This window comes from Lutjanus erythropterus, chromosome 15, assembly GCF_056507025.1.
Source record: "Lutjanus erythropterus isolate fLutEry1 chromosome 15, fLutEry1.hap2, whole genome shotgun sequence".
In the NCBI taxonomy this organism is placed as follows: domain Eukaryota; kingdom Metazoa; phylum Chordata; class Actinopteri; order Lutjaniformes; family Lutjanidae; genus Lutjanus; species Lutjanus erythropterus.
In genome coordinates, this window is record NC_139331.1 from 30,786,061 (window position 1) to 30,803,031 (window position 16,971).

The 16,971-nt window shown below is 38.7% G+C and overlaps 1 protein-coding gene across 1 annotated transcript in view; it reads right to left on the reverse strand.

Moving 5' to 3' along the window:
- The window catches only part of man1a1 (mannosidase, alpha, class 1A, member 1), a 187,076-nt gene that overhangs the window by 132,347 nt on the left and 37,758 nt on the right, over window positions 1–16,971 (reverse strand). The window contains exon 2 of the mRNA XM_084737405.1: window positions 6,459–6,555. Within this exon, the coding sequence (XP_084593531.1) occupies window positions 6,459–6,555 (97 nt within the window). The remainder of the gene's footprint in view (window positions 1–6,458; window positions 6,556–16,971) is intronic.

Sequence of the window (16,971 nt, forward strand, 5' to 3'; positions counted from 1 at the left end):
AATCACTGGTTGTCTGCCAAAGTAGTTGGTTGAAAAGATAAACATAGCTGTCTGCCAACATTTTGGGAAGATGGCTGCTGGTAAATTCCCACCCTGGGAAAGAATTCAGCTTTTTTCCTCAGCAGTCCTGAGGGCTCAGTTTGCATGGATATCATTTTTATGAATATTTTATTTGCAATGAATGAAAGAAAAGGAGAGAAAAAAGATGATAACAAGCAGAGCTGAAATTATAAGGTGATTAAACAATTAGCTGATCAACAGAAAATGTCATTTTTCATTATATATGATGTGTTATTGAATTTGTCTGACATTTTTTAGAAAAAGGATGAATCAACTGATCATAAAAAATAAGAAAATACAGAAAATAACCGTTGGTTGCAGTCCTCATAATAAGAAATGTTAGAAAACGTTGGGCTGATCAGGGTCCATGAAAAATTACTGAGATACGACCTGAAAGCCAGCATGAATAGCGCTTTCTTCTAATGTTTGTCAGTTAAAAGCTTGAGTTGAGGACTGAGTGTTTTGAAGTATTTGGTGGCTGAAAATGTTGTAAAAAATTTACTACAAACCCAAAAATATGGTAAACGCTACAGTACATTAAAACCTCCTACACACCAGAGAAGGAAACAGCTGACAGCACAGCTGGCGTCTGAGACGGAGGAGTTGTGCTCCTTCAGGGAAAAGACCACAGAGGGGACAGATTCAACCTCCCACAAAAAGGATCCGTCCCATCTGCAGTCTTCTTCTCCTGCACAGCTCTGAAGTGAATAGATTCTTTCTAGGCTTTATATATTTAAAAATCCATTATTCAGTCTTCAGTCACAAAAGATGTCGCTGGAAATAAAAGGCCCATCTTACATAGATTTAAAAAGGATCTTTCAGCCTTCTTACGTGCCACCATAGTTTCTTCTACATGCTTGGAAGGGGAGGGTGAGGTGAGTTGACTGCAATCTACAACCTCACCTCACTAGGTGTCACCAAATCCTACAATCTGGTCCTGAAATTATTTGTTGATTAGTCAATAGACAGATTAATCAACTAACATTCACTGGTCCCAGTTTCTCAGTTTTGAGGGGTTTGCAACTTTCCTGTCTCCAGTGATAAAAAACTAAATATCTTTGTGTTTAGAACTCTTTTTAAGAAAAAACAAGCAATTTTTGGACATTTTTCTTCTTTTTCCTTACATTTAGAGGCCAAATTCATTCATTTTTATTCCCCTGAAACTAGAGATACTAGTTTTTTCCTTTCTAAAACCAATTCCAATGACTGAACTTTGTCTGGTGACAATTCCAAAAGCACATGTTAAATAATTATCCATTTATTATACTATATAACGGCTGTATACTACTAACCATGTATGGATATTATAACTGTCACTGTTGTATGTTCAGGCTCAGGTTAAAAATATCTGGCAGCACAGTCCTGTTTTTGGGCCGAATAAATAAATAAATAAACACATGATATTTGATCGGTGCACAAACCCACACACTTGCCGATATCCAATCCAGAGTTTTACGCTGTATCAGACGCATTTCCAGTACTGGGACTGGTATCAGAAAACCTCTCCCTGAAGCTGAATCTTGGGTTTATTTTAAAAAAATGCAACTTGTCTCGTGTTATTAGTAGTGTCCTCTGTATTTTAATGACAATGATTAATGACAAAATGATAAAAAAAAAAAAAGAAATACATCTATTTTTGCAGGCTGGGGGGCATGAAGTGGGCCACGACAGAAAAAGTTTAAAAACCACTGCTACAAATCATTCCTGATGGAGAGTTTGGAGTAGGTCCAGTAACACATATCATGTTCATTTGATTTATTTTCTGGAAAGGACATCGCAGACCTTTTCTTTTTTTTTTTTTTTACTACAGTTAGCAAAGTTTTTAATTTTCCAGCTCTCCTGGCTAGTTTGAACCAGAACTCCAAAGGTTACTACAGTATATATCAGGGAAACAGCCTCAGGTATGGAAAGTATCTTCATTGCATAATATTCCAGGTCAGGCTAATATTATCGTGATACATCATGTTCCATAGGAGCTGGAAACGGCTGTGACAAGGCCCCGGGGCAACGCTGTCTTATTTACTGATGGAAGTAGGTCTGGCGGAGCAGCCAACTAAAACCTATTTACTTTTCTATAGCCCAGACATGAGGGATGGATTGAGGGAGAGAAACATAGAGACACAGAGAGTTGAACAGGCTAATCTAACAATTAGTATTCACACAGCTGCATCCCCCTCTCTTCCTACATTTACGTATGATAAATTCCGGTAATGAAACAGTGGATGGAATTTACACAAAGCTGATTGAATTTCCTCATTAAACATAAGAAGGCAATCATTAAAAATGAGCCTGTAAATCTTCCACACTGTATAATGGAATAGACTTAGTGGGGGTTTTGGCGTGTTCCCCTGGGCAAAGACTGTTATGTGTGACTGAGTTATGTATTTCAATCTCGGCACTTGTATGAAAACAACTTCTTGTGGGGAATTTGTGTACATTTGACACGTCATTACTTTTTTCACTCCAGGATACAAGTGTGAAATGTGATTTTTCTGGCACTAAGATGCAGATTGACAGCAGAGTGGTCCTGTCTCATAAAATGTCTTTCCCTAAATAACAAATATTATGCATGCTCCCAGTGGCCTGACAATCCTTTCTTTTTTTGACAGATAAAGCTTGAAAGAGTCTCTCGGAGAGACTGAATGTAGGCAGAAAAAAGGGAGGCTAAACATCAGAAAAGTCATCTCCGTGCTTAAATTAAACAAAAAAGGTTTGACCCACGTCTGTGGCTTCAAACTTTCTTTGTACCACCCTACATATATATGCTCAAAGCACTGTCATAGTATTACAGAAACATGTGAGTAGCAACCCAAAAATTAACAGCTCAGCTCTCGTACCTTGACACAAATAACGCAAACTCTGCTCTATTAATGATGTAAGATACAGAAACACCTCAGAGACGTGATGTTCAAAAATAACTCCACATTATGAATTCTGCCTTTTTATGCAGTGAAGACTCCAAGGTAAAGGACTAATGTAAGACAGAAAGCTCACTCAGTCAGCCTCCATTCATTAAACTCTGAATAAAACTGTACAGAAAACTGTATCTGAGTCTGTGTCAGCCAGAGCCAATCACAGGCCTCAGAGGTCAACTTCAACGGTCTAATTAATTACATAACGTAGGTGTAAGTTATTTGATGAGACACTTAACACCAATAGAAGATGAAGGACAAGTGATGTTTTGTTCCTCATATCTGAACCATGTTTAAAGGTAGGCCTAGCTGTTACTTGGTGCGTTAAAATGTTTTTGATTCAAAATGAATATATAAAAATACCCACTCTAAAAGATAATGAATTAGATTACTATGTGTACTATGAAATGGGTTGTTTGTGGTGAGTGATAATTATCACCAAACTCAGGAGTTTCCCTCAGCTCTAAAAAGCATTTTAGCATCTTTTAGGTATTTGTTTTGGTTTTTAATGACCCACAACTCTCAGCGTTCTCATCAACCCACACCCAACAAGGCAGATTTTTTTTTCAATGAAAAATAGGATTTGCCCACTTGCCAAAGGAAAGTAAAACACCATGTCGGACAAGTAAATCTGCCAGAAATCAATTATATTGAGCTTTTACACCTTTATTTTATTACTATATTAAACTTTGGGGTTTTAGACTGACCAAATGAGACATTTTAAGATATCACTTTGGACTTTGAAAAAATGGGATGGACATTTTTTACTATTTTCTGCCCTTTTTTAGACATTACAACCCTAGATTAAAAATAACTCTTGTCTTTGCAAGTTTGGCCAAACAGAAAAGTGACAAAAAAAACACTAAAAAAAATTTAAAATAAATACTGTAAAGTGCCTGTCTAAGCACCAAACTGCAGACAGACAAAGTCAGTGGCTGGCTAGTCAGTGACTGCTGCACATAGTGGAGCATTTAGGAGCTATAAAGCCAGATAATTTCATCAAACAAAACTGAGCTAAAATGAAAATGAATACTGGCCAGAAACACATGTTCTGAATGTGTAAATATGCAAATGTTTGCTAACATGTTAGTTATAATAATTTTATCAGGTGAAAATGTGTAAGTCAATGTGTTTGCAGCTTTTTTTTCCCACTGCCCACAAGATATAAATAATCTATTTTTTACCACACATTTACATTTTTCTACTTCCTCCCACTCAGCTGACACCATCCATTTCACAGTCATTCTTTTCTTAATTGGTAGTTGACTTGAAATAATCTTGATGAAAATATATTGTTGTTACAGGAGCGAAGAAAAATCTAATTAAATGGTTTCTCTGACAGACAGACCTGCAGTTTGATAAAGGAGGGCAGCATTAAAAAAAAAAACAACACTGAGAGAAAACTTCAAACCAGATCAAGTCTATCTTGGCATCAAGAGACCAGTCTTATCAGCAGTGGAGGTGCAGCTACCTCTGTCACACATGAATGTCATCTTATCTAGCTGAGAGCTTGCAACGGCACTATGCTAAACTGTCACACACACCACCCACTGACACACACATGCTCACACACACACACACATATCTGGAGCTAAAGGTATCCAAACAAACATCCTCCCTGAGAATTTAATTAGGTCAAGAGACAGCGAGAATGAGATCTTAACAAATTAAAAATCCAATTCCCGTTCTTATTAATCCAATCAGTCTGAATAAATTACAGTATTCACTATGTGTACAAACACTTAGCGTACACGCAAAACACCTGCAAACACACCACTCTAACACAGTCTCAGTAAAGATCAAACATTTTTTTTTATCATATCGTTCATAAAATTGAGTCTAGATCTTCTAAAACTGCCTAAAAATATCAGTTTCATGACTTATAAATGTTAACCAGTCAAAATACTTTCAAGTCACTTGTCCCTTTATCTCCTCACACAATTAGGAGAAAACCAAATACACTGCAGATTAAATGTGATCATGGTGGTATTACAGTTTTAATGAGTTGCACTGATCCTCTGCCATTGGCACGAGTGCTGTCGTAACAGATCTGTGGGATCCTCTCCTTTTAGCTTTATATTTACTTTGGCGAGATTTCTCTGTTCTCCGAGTCCAGCTTTAAAGCCAGCGATCTCAGCCAACTAAACACAATGAGACAACACGAGGAGCAACATGTAGTGTGTGTGTCTGTGTGTGTGTGTGTATGAATGCGTGTGTGTGGCTGGGGGGTATAAGAAAAGACTTTCAAAAGATGCAGTTATTATCCCAGTTTAATTTGGCTTCTGCTGCACACGCACACAACCAAACTGAGGGCTGGCTCGCTCATCTCAGTCATAGGAGAAAGACAAGTGAGCGTGTGTGTGCATAGTATTTATTAAAGGAGAAATCTGTATATATTTACTGTAATAAATTATAATGACCACCATATGTCATCAGAGATCAAGGGAACATGTTAAGTTGAAATACTCGCTTCTCTGACAACAAGGCTGCAATTGCTGTGTCTCCATTTGAAATTTCTATTCTGGGCCTGAATAACTGTGTTTGTTTGCCCGTTTCATGTTTTTTAGAGCTAAAATTCAGGCCGAATGTTTGCCAAGTGAGTAAGTGTCTGTTTATGAGCTGTAAGACATCATTAATAATCTTTTAGAAAGAGTAGATGTTTATAAATCGAGCCATATGTTAATGGAGTCTGGCAGGCAGTGAGGCAGGCAGTGACAGAACTCAAACTCCAGTGTGTGTTTTCAAAGCAGCGGGCTTTAGTTTTCAGGATAACGTATTAAACTTTACACTGACAGACAACTGACAGTTATAAACAGCTGATCAACTTACAGTGTTGGACTCGTCATCACTTGTTATGGTCAAATTATGATGCTGCATGTGTCATGTGCTCCTGCAATGTTCCTGCAGCCTGCCTGAGTCAGGAAAGCAGGGTGCAGGGGGAAACAACTCACTTCAACCACAGATTGTATAATAAATAGAATTTCAACCTATTTAATATACAGTCTAAGGCTCCAACTCACTAGTTGGACTGCCGTACTCATTTCTGCACACGCTATTGTTACATACTGTTCCTTTAATGAGGCCCCGTAGTCATCTGGCAGCATGTTGTGTTTGTTATTTCACAACCGAAAGGCAGATGAAGAAATAAGAAATATCAGAAAAGAAAAAGAAACAGAAAAAGAAGCCTTGACGGAATAAGATGCCCCGCGTCACCACGCTCATTAACAGCACAGACATCAACAACTGGCAAGTAGCACAAACAGAATATAAATATATGATAAAGTTGACATTTAGAGGCGTCCATAGATGGATGACTCAAACTGACGGCCAATTTGGCTGCTAATCTAAAGGCCAAGGCCGCCGGTGGCAGGGACAAGAGATCAATCGTGTGTGTGTGTGTGTGTGTGTGTGTGTGTGTGTGTGTGTGTGTGTGTGTGTGTGTGTGTGTGTGTGTGTGTGTGTGTGTGTGTATGGTCTCTCACTCACCAAATAGATTGCTGGAGTGGCCTTGCTTGGAGACGGGCCTGAGCTCATTGGAACCCCAGGCGTAGCGCCTGTAGCTGTCCCACGCATGTTTCATCATCTGACAGGGAGGAGGGAGAGGAGGAGGAGGAGGGTGGGGAGAGAGGAGGAGAAGATGACAAATGAAGAGAGTTAAAGAGGACAATCAACTTTGAGCTCAACAAAGAGAATTAAGTCATTTTCATGCACTGACTACGATAACATGCACACTGACTTTCCACCATTATTCAGAGTAGGACAATATTCTGAAAGTGATACATGTAAACAGCATGTTCTGAATTAGGCCTTATTCTGAATGCAGCATTTTCCAGTTAAGATGTGGGATATGGCAGTATTATCCAGGTTTTAACAGTGTTTGTATACTACAGTGCAATCAGGATATGGGTCTCAACTGGGCTTTTCACTGCAATTTGCAACACACGTCCTCTTGCTTGTTAACAGTTAGCTCTGTGGCAACAGTTTGCAAGACGCCTGCAGAAAAGCCCACATTTTTGGTCATAAGGAGGAATTATACCTACGTTAGAACACCATGAACGACTCTGATATCAACAGGTTTTTGGTTACACACAAAGATCACAACGCCGACCTTTTCAAGAAGGTGTTGAATACATTTCATGAGAAGCAAAATGGCTCAAGAAGCTCCAGCTGTTCCACTTTTCCATAATCAGAGTATGTACAGCAGCATGTAAACTGGAATATTAGTGGAATATTCATTTTCATTAACCATGCAAACAGTTTAGTAAGAATATAGTTGTTGTTTTTTTTTGGAATAAGGGCAAAAGCTGAAATATTTAGTGCATATAGTCCATGGTTGGGTTTGTTAACAGCCCAAATGTTGCTGTATTTTCTAGGCTGACATCAATATTTGAGAGTTTAAAGACTTTAGACCTTAACTTTATTTTTTTAAAGCTATTACCCAAACACATATTTTTGGCATTTCTGTAGGGCTACTGTGATTTTTGTTACTCACCAACTAACAAATAGACCGTTCATTTTTCCCAGTTAATCTAAACATACTTTTATTCAACTACCAGTCAAAAATTTCAAATTTATCAGTTCAATATCAGACAAAGAAACTGTTACTTTTCACTTTTAAAAAATTAAATAACAGATTAATTGATTGTAAGGTTGTCAAAAGAATTGGTACTTCAGACTTTTTCCTATTTCTTGTGTTTAAAATGACACAACATCCTTGTATTAGTTCAGATTAAATGTCCTGCCTGAAAGTTGGCTTGCAGAAAAAAAAAGACTGTCTTTTACTTTTTCGGTCCCAGCACAGTGCAAGGTTTATCGCTTGGTATCAAAGCTTAAAATTCTGGCATCATGACAACTCCAGTCCATTATCAAAATAGTTGCTTACAAACAATCTGTCCATCAAGTAATTGATTAATCGACTTAGGTCTGCTGCTGAGTCATGTTGGCATTGCCTGTACAGTCACTGTAAATCTGCACCTTGGACATTAAGGTGCTAAATAATTTGAGACAATCAGCTGTCTATATCAGTCCTCTTCACAGTGTTTATCCCAGAGTTACAAGGAATTTATCTCAGCTTCATGACATTTAAATCAAAGCTGTTGTCAGCTCCCGATTCCACCGAACGCTGCTGTATTATCCATAGGTTTAATGATGCAACGCCTTTCTTATCTTACAATGCAGCAACAAAAGATAAAGAGAGAATTTGAGTGGATTGAGTAGACAAGATATCCAAGATTTGACACTCCAAATTCTCACCATTTGATCTGTTCCAGCTGAAAAGGCTACAATCCGATCAAAAAAATCTTACGACTGGAGCTCTGAATTTAATGATTAATGTTTCTGGACAGCTCAAGCTGAAATCAATAGACAACACAATAAATAACACAAGCCCAAATGAGTGAAATAACATGATCAACAAACCTCTTTGAGTAATAATAAATTGTATGACCATATTTGTCTGTTTGTATTTACATGTATACTACTACTATAAAGTTTTTAATTCTAGTATACATGGTAGTCGCTCCAGCTGCAAAGATTGAATCATCCAGAGGAGCAGCGGTTTACTTAATGATGTTTTTCTGTGCATCAGGTGGCAAATGACCTATTCACAATGTCTGTCAGCCAATTATCATGGCTGGCTGATTGATTGGCTGACCCCTGCTAAAAAAAAAACGCCCAAACATCACTCAATTCGCTGCAAAAAGGAACATTTTCCTCTGCCAAGTCCTATTATGTGCTGCTGAGAGCACCTAATTCCACTGCAGGAATCATTGAAGTTTCATTTCATTTTCATTTTAATCTGGTGCGGGCTCAGACCTTGATGGCAGCAAGCACACTGGTTTCCAATCTAACACCCAGACGCTCATTTCAGAGCGTCTCAGATGTGACTCCTCCTCCAGCGCGGCATTTGTCTGTTCTGCTAATCCAGGTTGTTTAGCATCGTCCCAGAGCTTTCTACGTAGAACCTGCCTCTGGATTAGATGCACTAAAACCCTTTATCCTCCACCTTCAGACGGAAAATCTCTGCACACACACTTCAGTGATAGCACGCTCTTCATATACAGTATAGGCTCTTAGTGGTACTGTACTGAAACCTATAGTATTCTGTAGGCTGAATGCCCACCCATGCAGCACAATGGTAGTTTTGTACACCTATATAGTAAAGCACATACACAAGCATTCAGCACTGTGATGTACAGCCTGCACAAACTCTCCCGGGGGATTCTATTACTGTACAATACATCCTCTCAGTACCCATATCCTTTTGCAAGCATATACATTCATGTGTGTGCAGTAGTTTGCATATGTGTGTGTGCTGAGTGGCACAGTTAGTTCTGTTCCTGCTGATTCACTGTTCGTTAGCTCACTAGATGACAGACACTCACTGAGAATAACAGCAATTAAATGTGATGATCTCAAAAGTGGGTACAAATGACCACAGCGGGCAGTAAACCAGTAGGTCAACGAGTCGCTCTCTAAGTGTGACCTGTTACCAGAGTGGCTAAAAATAGCCCTGTAAACCAGTCAATCAACCAGTCAGTCGCTTTGTAATTCAGGAAACGAGTCGGGGAGTCAGGTTTTCAGGACGACGACACCATCCCACCTGTCTTGCAGCCATCACGCGTACAAGGATGAGAGCAAGAGACGCTTAAGTGAGGTTCAATAAAATATGAATGAGGTTTTAATACCCACGTGGTGAAAGGCTGCACTATATTACAACGGCCATTAAAAAAAGAACAGCACATGATCTAGTGGAGGCTGTACACTCTGAAACACACACTGACAACTCTGTCCACCGGTTGCTGGTTTTATTTGGCCCATTTACTACTTAACGAGTAGCAGTGTTGTCAGGTCAGAGATATTTGCTATGAACTACACGTTCGCTTATGCATCACAGCTGCCTCGTGTATCCTGCGTCCGTTTGGAGCATTGGTTTCGCACTTCTTCAAAAATTAATGATGCATGATACAAACACTTCGTTAAAAGGCAAGTTTATCTCCAGCATTAGTAAGACTACAAAGCCTAACAAGTGGTTTCATTATTAATTAAATATTTTTTATTCATAATTTAGTGCATAAAAATTTGGGAAGTACACAAAAATGCTCATCAGAGCCAAGTGGACATATTAAAATGTCTTGCTTTATTTGAGATATGACAGTTCAACACCCAAAATATTCAGTTTGATATAATTTAAAACAGAAAATTAGCAATTATTCATTTTCGAAAAGCTAGAACTGGAGAACGTTTGGCTTTTTTACTAATAAAGGTGTTTGACTGATGAATCAATGAAGGGCTGTAACTATTATTTTGATTGTTCATTATTCTGTTTCTTTTGGTCTAGAAAATGTCAAGAAAATTGTGAAAATGTCAATCATCGTTTCCCAAATATGAGATGTTCAGAAATTAATGATACATGTATGCAAACGTGTAGTTAAAAAGAAAGTCTATCTATGGCATTAGTAAGACTACAAATTGCCTAACAATTGTTTTCATCATCACTTAATGAGTTTTTCATTCATAGTGTTGTATAAAATATTAGGAACTATACAAAATACTCATTAGAGCCAAGTTGACATTGTTTTGCCCACCCCAAAGTCCAAAACCTCAAAACTGACAAAATATCATTTTATAGAAGGAAGGCACAAAACAGGAGGCTAAGAAATGCTCAGATCATTTTTGCATTTTTGACTGAAACAGTGAATCAATCAAAAAAGAAACAAAAAAAACAAAAAAACAAACAAAAAACTGACATCCCTTGTGCTCTATGGCCCAGAATATTTTTTCAGAAGGAAGGCACAAAACAGGAGGTTAAAAAAAAAAAAACAAAAAAAAAAACACTTGATCATTTTTGCACTTTTTAAAAAAGGCACAAGACCACCAGCGCTGTGCAGGTGCTCAGTGACACCTCTGAAAAAAGAAAAAGAGGAATAAATACCCACGCACTGCTGTGACGCTCCCAAGAGTTTATTCTTTTATTCATATTGTGAGCATGACTGACAACGTTTCAATCAAAGACCGTCTTCAGCAGGTTACATCACGCAAGCTGAAGAACCCGGTGCATGAATAGACTCTGATTTCATGCTTTTCACAGAACAAATGGTTATTAGATGGCAATACATGAGGGAATATGCCATACTATGCTCGAGAGGAAGAGGGGAAGGATAATTAGCACAGTTACCTCTCATCCCTTGTGCTCCATCTGCATTTCTCAGTGTTGTATAAAGACACACAGATAACCACACCAACATACGCTCACATAACATCGATAGCGTTGCTTCTTTTTGAACCTTGGAGAGGTTTAGTATTGGTTTAACCCTCCCTGACAGGTAGACAACTCACAAGATCAAAACTGCTGCTCTGTCTTCACATGTGCCCTTATTTTAAACACACACACACATACACGGAAAAACAGAGAACAAAAGCCACTTAATTTGCATAACATCTCCCACACACATCAAAAGGACAGCTAGCGATAGCTTTCCTCCATTTAAACCCACTAATTAAAGCTAGTGAGCCTGCTAATTACTGCTCCTATATGCATGTCACATTAAGAGATCTACTCAAAGACTCTTGTTCCACTCCACATGCCGCACTGCAACACATGAGAGCTGATCCAAGGTCTGCTCAAGGATGCTGGGATCAAGACGGCACAAAATGCAAACAGCAACAGAGAACTTACACAGCTTTATTACAGGATCAGCGGGACAATGCTATGGACCAACTAACACTCAATTCAATTTAATACATGTTTAAGTGTACGTTTAAAGACCTTGAACACCCACACAGGTTTTTTTCACTGGTTTGATCCTGGTGAAAAGAGACTTCTGCTCAGGTTGAAGGTCGGTGAAGGTATGCTGGAATTCAATGAGGTTACCAAACTTCTTGAAGCAATAAGAATGAGACAGACATGAGAGGTGTTACTAGTTAACCTGCCCCGCCACTTTTAACAAAGCTAACTGCAGGCTCAAAGACATGTCAATCAAGTTTTGTCTGCACAGGCACAAGAGATCTTATCAAGGAAAATAAGTGCAAATACCTGTCTAGGGATGGGAATCGAAAAACCGGTTCTTGTTGAGAACTGGTTCCCAGTGTTTCAGTTCCTTGGAATCATTTGCCAATTTTGCAAACGATGACGAATGACGTCACCACGCACGCTGCATAGCTTGCTTAAACTACGCAACGTGCGTGGCGACATCATTCACCAGTGCAGCCAGCAGGTACTCGCTCCAGTTCACATCTAGCTTCCTGTTTGTTCTCCTTTTTTCCAAATGAGAATCGATAAGAGAATCGATAAAGGACCGAACCGAGCAGAATCGAAAATGGAATCGGAATCGTAAAAATCTTATCAATTCCCATCCCTATACCTGTCTGGGTGTATCAAGGATGTGCAGGTTCTTTAAATGTACTGCATGATGTAGCCTATTGTTATAAACATGCATGCAATTTATATCTAAGGCTATTTTGCATTTAAAGAAGATATCCAGACAGTTACTGACTCTTTCTTTTACTGCTTTATCAGATTGTTTTCTTGTTTGTTTGTTAAGTCTGATGAGGACTTGGTTATTGTGCTGTAACCAACCCCTAGTATCCACCCACTCCAGTATCACCTCCAGTATCTTTAATACTTTATATCGGTATACAGTTAGCATACAATAATACTTTTAAGACACAAGATGCTTTCACGGAAACAACGGAGAGGACATGTTTACTTAAGTACAAACAAACCACCTGCTTGCATAAGCTAGTGTGTTAACCTTTTTGGCCGATGGAGGGTAACAGGCTTAGCGGTAGACTTAGATTTATAAGGGCTACTAATTACAGTGCAAGACATAGATCTGTCATGATAACATGAGGAAGCACAAGTGAGGTGGGACACGAGCAGGATTTTGATAGTAGCTAATATATTAGCTAACAAGGCTAGCTAGAACATGTTAGCAAGCCAGGATATCCAGGTATCTTCGTAAACCTTCGACCGCTAACAAACTTGACTCTCTTGAAATGCTTGAAAAAATCAGAGATATGTCGAGAAATTTAAAGTTCTGGAACCAGGCTTGGATTTAAATAAATATCAGAATTACATTTTGGCAAATAGCACAAAACTGCATTCAATCAACAGGTGAGGGGTGCTGTTCTCTGGTTCAGTATGTAAATGTGAGTGTGACACACACTGGTAAACATTCCTGTGCATTAACTGTTATTGGATTTAATGCTCGGGATCCCTATGTGTTGACTGTAATTGGATTAACTGCTCAGGATTTTCTAGGCTGACCGCTGTTAGGATCTGGCGGCTGAAGCTATTTCAGACACACAATGGCTCTGTTGCCAACTGGCGCTGTGTTTAAGGTGCAGTGGCTTTCTAGGGCACCAACATTAAGTCCAATCTAACCGGAAGATCTTAAGTACACACACACCTGCTCTCACCTCAAGGAGCATGCAGTCACACACCCACAGGCCACGGATGAGATTATTTGGTACAGAATGGCTGCGTGAGAAGTGTTGATAATCACCTTTTCCTCTCACACTCTTCAATTCATTCCTATTCTCTCGTGTCTCTCTCCTCACATCTCTTCTCAGCCTATTGATCTGCCTCAGGCTGTGAACTAATAACTGTGTTGTGTTCACTGCTGACATACAAGCACATACATACATTCACGTACACACATGTGCACACACACACACTGACAGAACCTTGTCGACAACTGTTTCCTGTCAGCAGGACAGCTAATGGAGGGGAACTCCTCTTATAGCATGGTAACACACAGCAGCAGCAGGGAATTAAAAGACTCACAGAGCACCCACACTGATGAACATGCAGATTAGAATTTAGTCTGTTTTTTCCAATGAACATGAGCCTCATAATAGAAAAAAAAATCTTCTTTTTACTTCTTCTTTTTACATTTGTAATTAACAACATCTATTGTCTTTGTATTCTAATGCATACAGGAATAAAATAATAGGAAATTGGCTAATTGGCTGATATGGAAACAAAAATAAAACAAAACTGGAGCAGAGACAAATTCTGCTGTTGCTGGAGGGGTTCCATCAGAGGAAAAAAAGATAATAAGGGCAATTTGAAACAGAAAAAAAATGGTACAATACCCTGTAAAATGTGCATTTGGAACCAACGGCAGCTACAAATAGTAGACTGTTGTATTCACACTGCTTCAGATCAGTGATGCCAGGGTGAGGAAAATTTCCCACCAGTTAATAAACTCGTGACAACACTCATGTTAGTGATTACATCAGATATTTTATAACAAAAGATATGAGCAATGATGCTCAATATCTACAATTTAAGACAGGTTACTTTGATCCTTTCCATGCTTTGAACAAAAGACATTAAGTTTTGAGTTGCCAGATCTATCAAACATCCCCCACACCGATTCCAACAACTGTAGCCGACGTCCACAGACAGGTTGTAAAGTAACACTAATGTTAAGTATGCAGCGGTTGTAATGTTAGCTCCCTATCAAGGCAAATTAGCACCAATTAACACCTTCATGGTAACGTAATGAACAGCAGAAAACTCACTTTTATATCTGCCTCCACCCCACAAGCGTTGGGTGATGCCGGGGCTTCATATAACTGCCCTTCCAGCAGATTTCAGTCTGTGAAACTATCAAGTTGTCAAGCAACGCCATGCCAAGCTGTCATTAGTCCCTTTTAAACATGTAGCCTGTGTCTGAAATGGGACTGCTGCCACTCTGACGCTGTACACTGCAGACACTTTCAATTCATAATTGTGGTGTCTGTCCAACAACTAAGTATAGATAACAGTATGGAGACCTCTGGAGTGCTCTTACATTTAATGACATTTTTAATATAAAAAAAAAAAGAAATGTAATAAATGTAGTTTATTCATCAGTCTGTGGGTAATAAAAGTGAAGGATCTTTGCAGCTCAAAGTGATGTCACTTTGAGCAGCAAAGATCAGTGAAAAACTTAATTGATTTTTGGCATTTAAATAATATTTAGTGTCTTAAAAACAATTAATAACTTTATTAAATAGATTGACAAAAGTACGACTGCAACTATTATTTTTATTATTGATTAATCTGCCATTTATTTTAGCCAATTTTGAAGAGCCCAAAGTGACGCCTTCAAATTGCTTCTTTTGTCCAATCAATAGTCCAAAACGCCAAGATTCATTTATTATCATAAATAACAAAGAAATCAGCAAACCCTTACATTTAAGAACTGATTAATCATTGCAGCTCTTGTCAAAAGTCCTTTACAAAAAAAAAGGCTCTAAGGCCAAGACTTTGCAATCAGGACACACACTCCCCCAAGTGGGCAAGAAATTTAACACAAAACAAATCTTTAATGGGAATATTGGACTTTGGGTGAAACAAAACAAGAGTGGAGCCACTCCAAGCCTGAGGGACGCTTAATGAGCAGCCCGACAAATAGCGTTTCACTGACACAAAGAGAAATATGTGTTATCAATACAACAATTAGGCCAAACAAAGTGGTATGTTACCACAGATGAGCACTGATGTACAAAAGTCCACTGAGGCCTCGTTTAAATGTCCCCAAAATGAAAACTTGGCATTGATTCAGTCACACTGCTGTTCGAACAGCACACACAGTGATGATGGTAAATCATTGACTGGTGTGCAAAGATCTGGGGTTAATGACCCTATTTGCTCCAGGGTGTCTTAAGTAATCTGTAACTGAGGGAATGTGTGTAAAACAGGACAGAAGGGAGTGTGCGTGGTTGTATGTTTGTGAGTTCCCCCAGAGGCTGCTGTGGTGAAAGTGAAGCTGAAACTGAATCCCGTCTCAGGGGAAACACTTGTGACTAACGTCCTTGTAACAGGTGCATTATGTGTTTGTGTGCAAGTGTGTGTGAGAGAGAGAGAGAGAGAGAGAGCTGATGACAATATGGTTGTTGGGCAGATAAGGACATCAGACAGCCAACCGGCGGCTTCTGGACCCCACAAACATCAAGGCGCACACACACACTCGTGTACGATCCGCCTGCCAAAACAGCATCCCCAGTGAGTGTGTGGTGAAGTACAGATGCTTGACTGCTTCACTCCCTGCCATCTCAATGAGAGGAAGATAAAGACAGAGGGAGATGCTGAGAGAAACAGGCTGGGTCACAGAAAGCAAGGACACAAATAGGAAGCAGGAAAACACAACTGCAGACTAGAAAAATATCAGAAAATACACAACTGATGGAAAAGAAAAATCAAGTAAACAGGAAACAACTCAACAAGTTTGAGTTTAAGACCATTCATACAAGTCGATGTACGAAAAAGAGGAGAAACAATAGAAGTAAAGCTGCAACTGCTAAATTTTCATTATTGATTAATCTATTAATCATTCTCTCAAGTAATCAATCAGCTGTTTGGTCCATAAAGTAAAGTCAACATGGTAAAAAAAATGTTGATCACTGTTTCCCAAAGTCCAACATGATATCCTCAAGAGATATTCAGTTTACTGTCACTGAGAAGTAAAGAAACCAGAAAATATTCACATTTAAGACCAGAGAATTTGGACTTTAACAAAAGCAAATCAAAATGATTCATAGATTATCGCAACAGGTGGTGATAACAAGCAATTCATACTTATCTTTAAACAGAAGCATTGAAAAGGATGGAAAAAAAAGCCAAAACCAAATGGTAAATAAACCAAAAAGTAAAGAACAGAGATGCATTATGTGGCCTGTGAGGATAATGGAAGGTGCTCTGCAGGCAACTATTGATTTTTCACTCAATCTTTCAGCAATATTCCAGTAAACTTATGAAACATCTCTTCAAAGTTGAATCAGATTGAGATAAAAAAAAAAAAAAAACATTCTATAAAAGAGTCACTCAGAGTCATTGAATTGATTCTGACATGCAGTGGTTTTAGCAACGTTCAGCCATCTGTCACACTGTGAAAAGTTATGACGTTGGTAGCACTTCTGACACGACTACAGTATTTCATCAACGAAATGCATTTTCAGCGCCGTAATCACATAATTTCAGTCGGGTGGGCACAACACTGCTACTTAT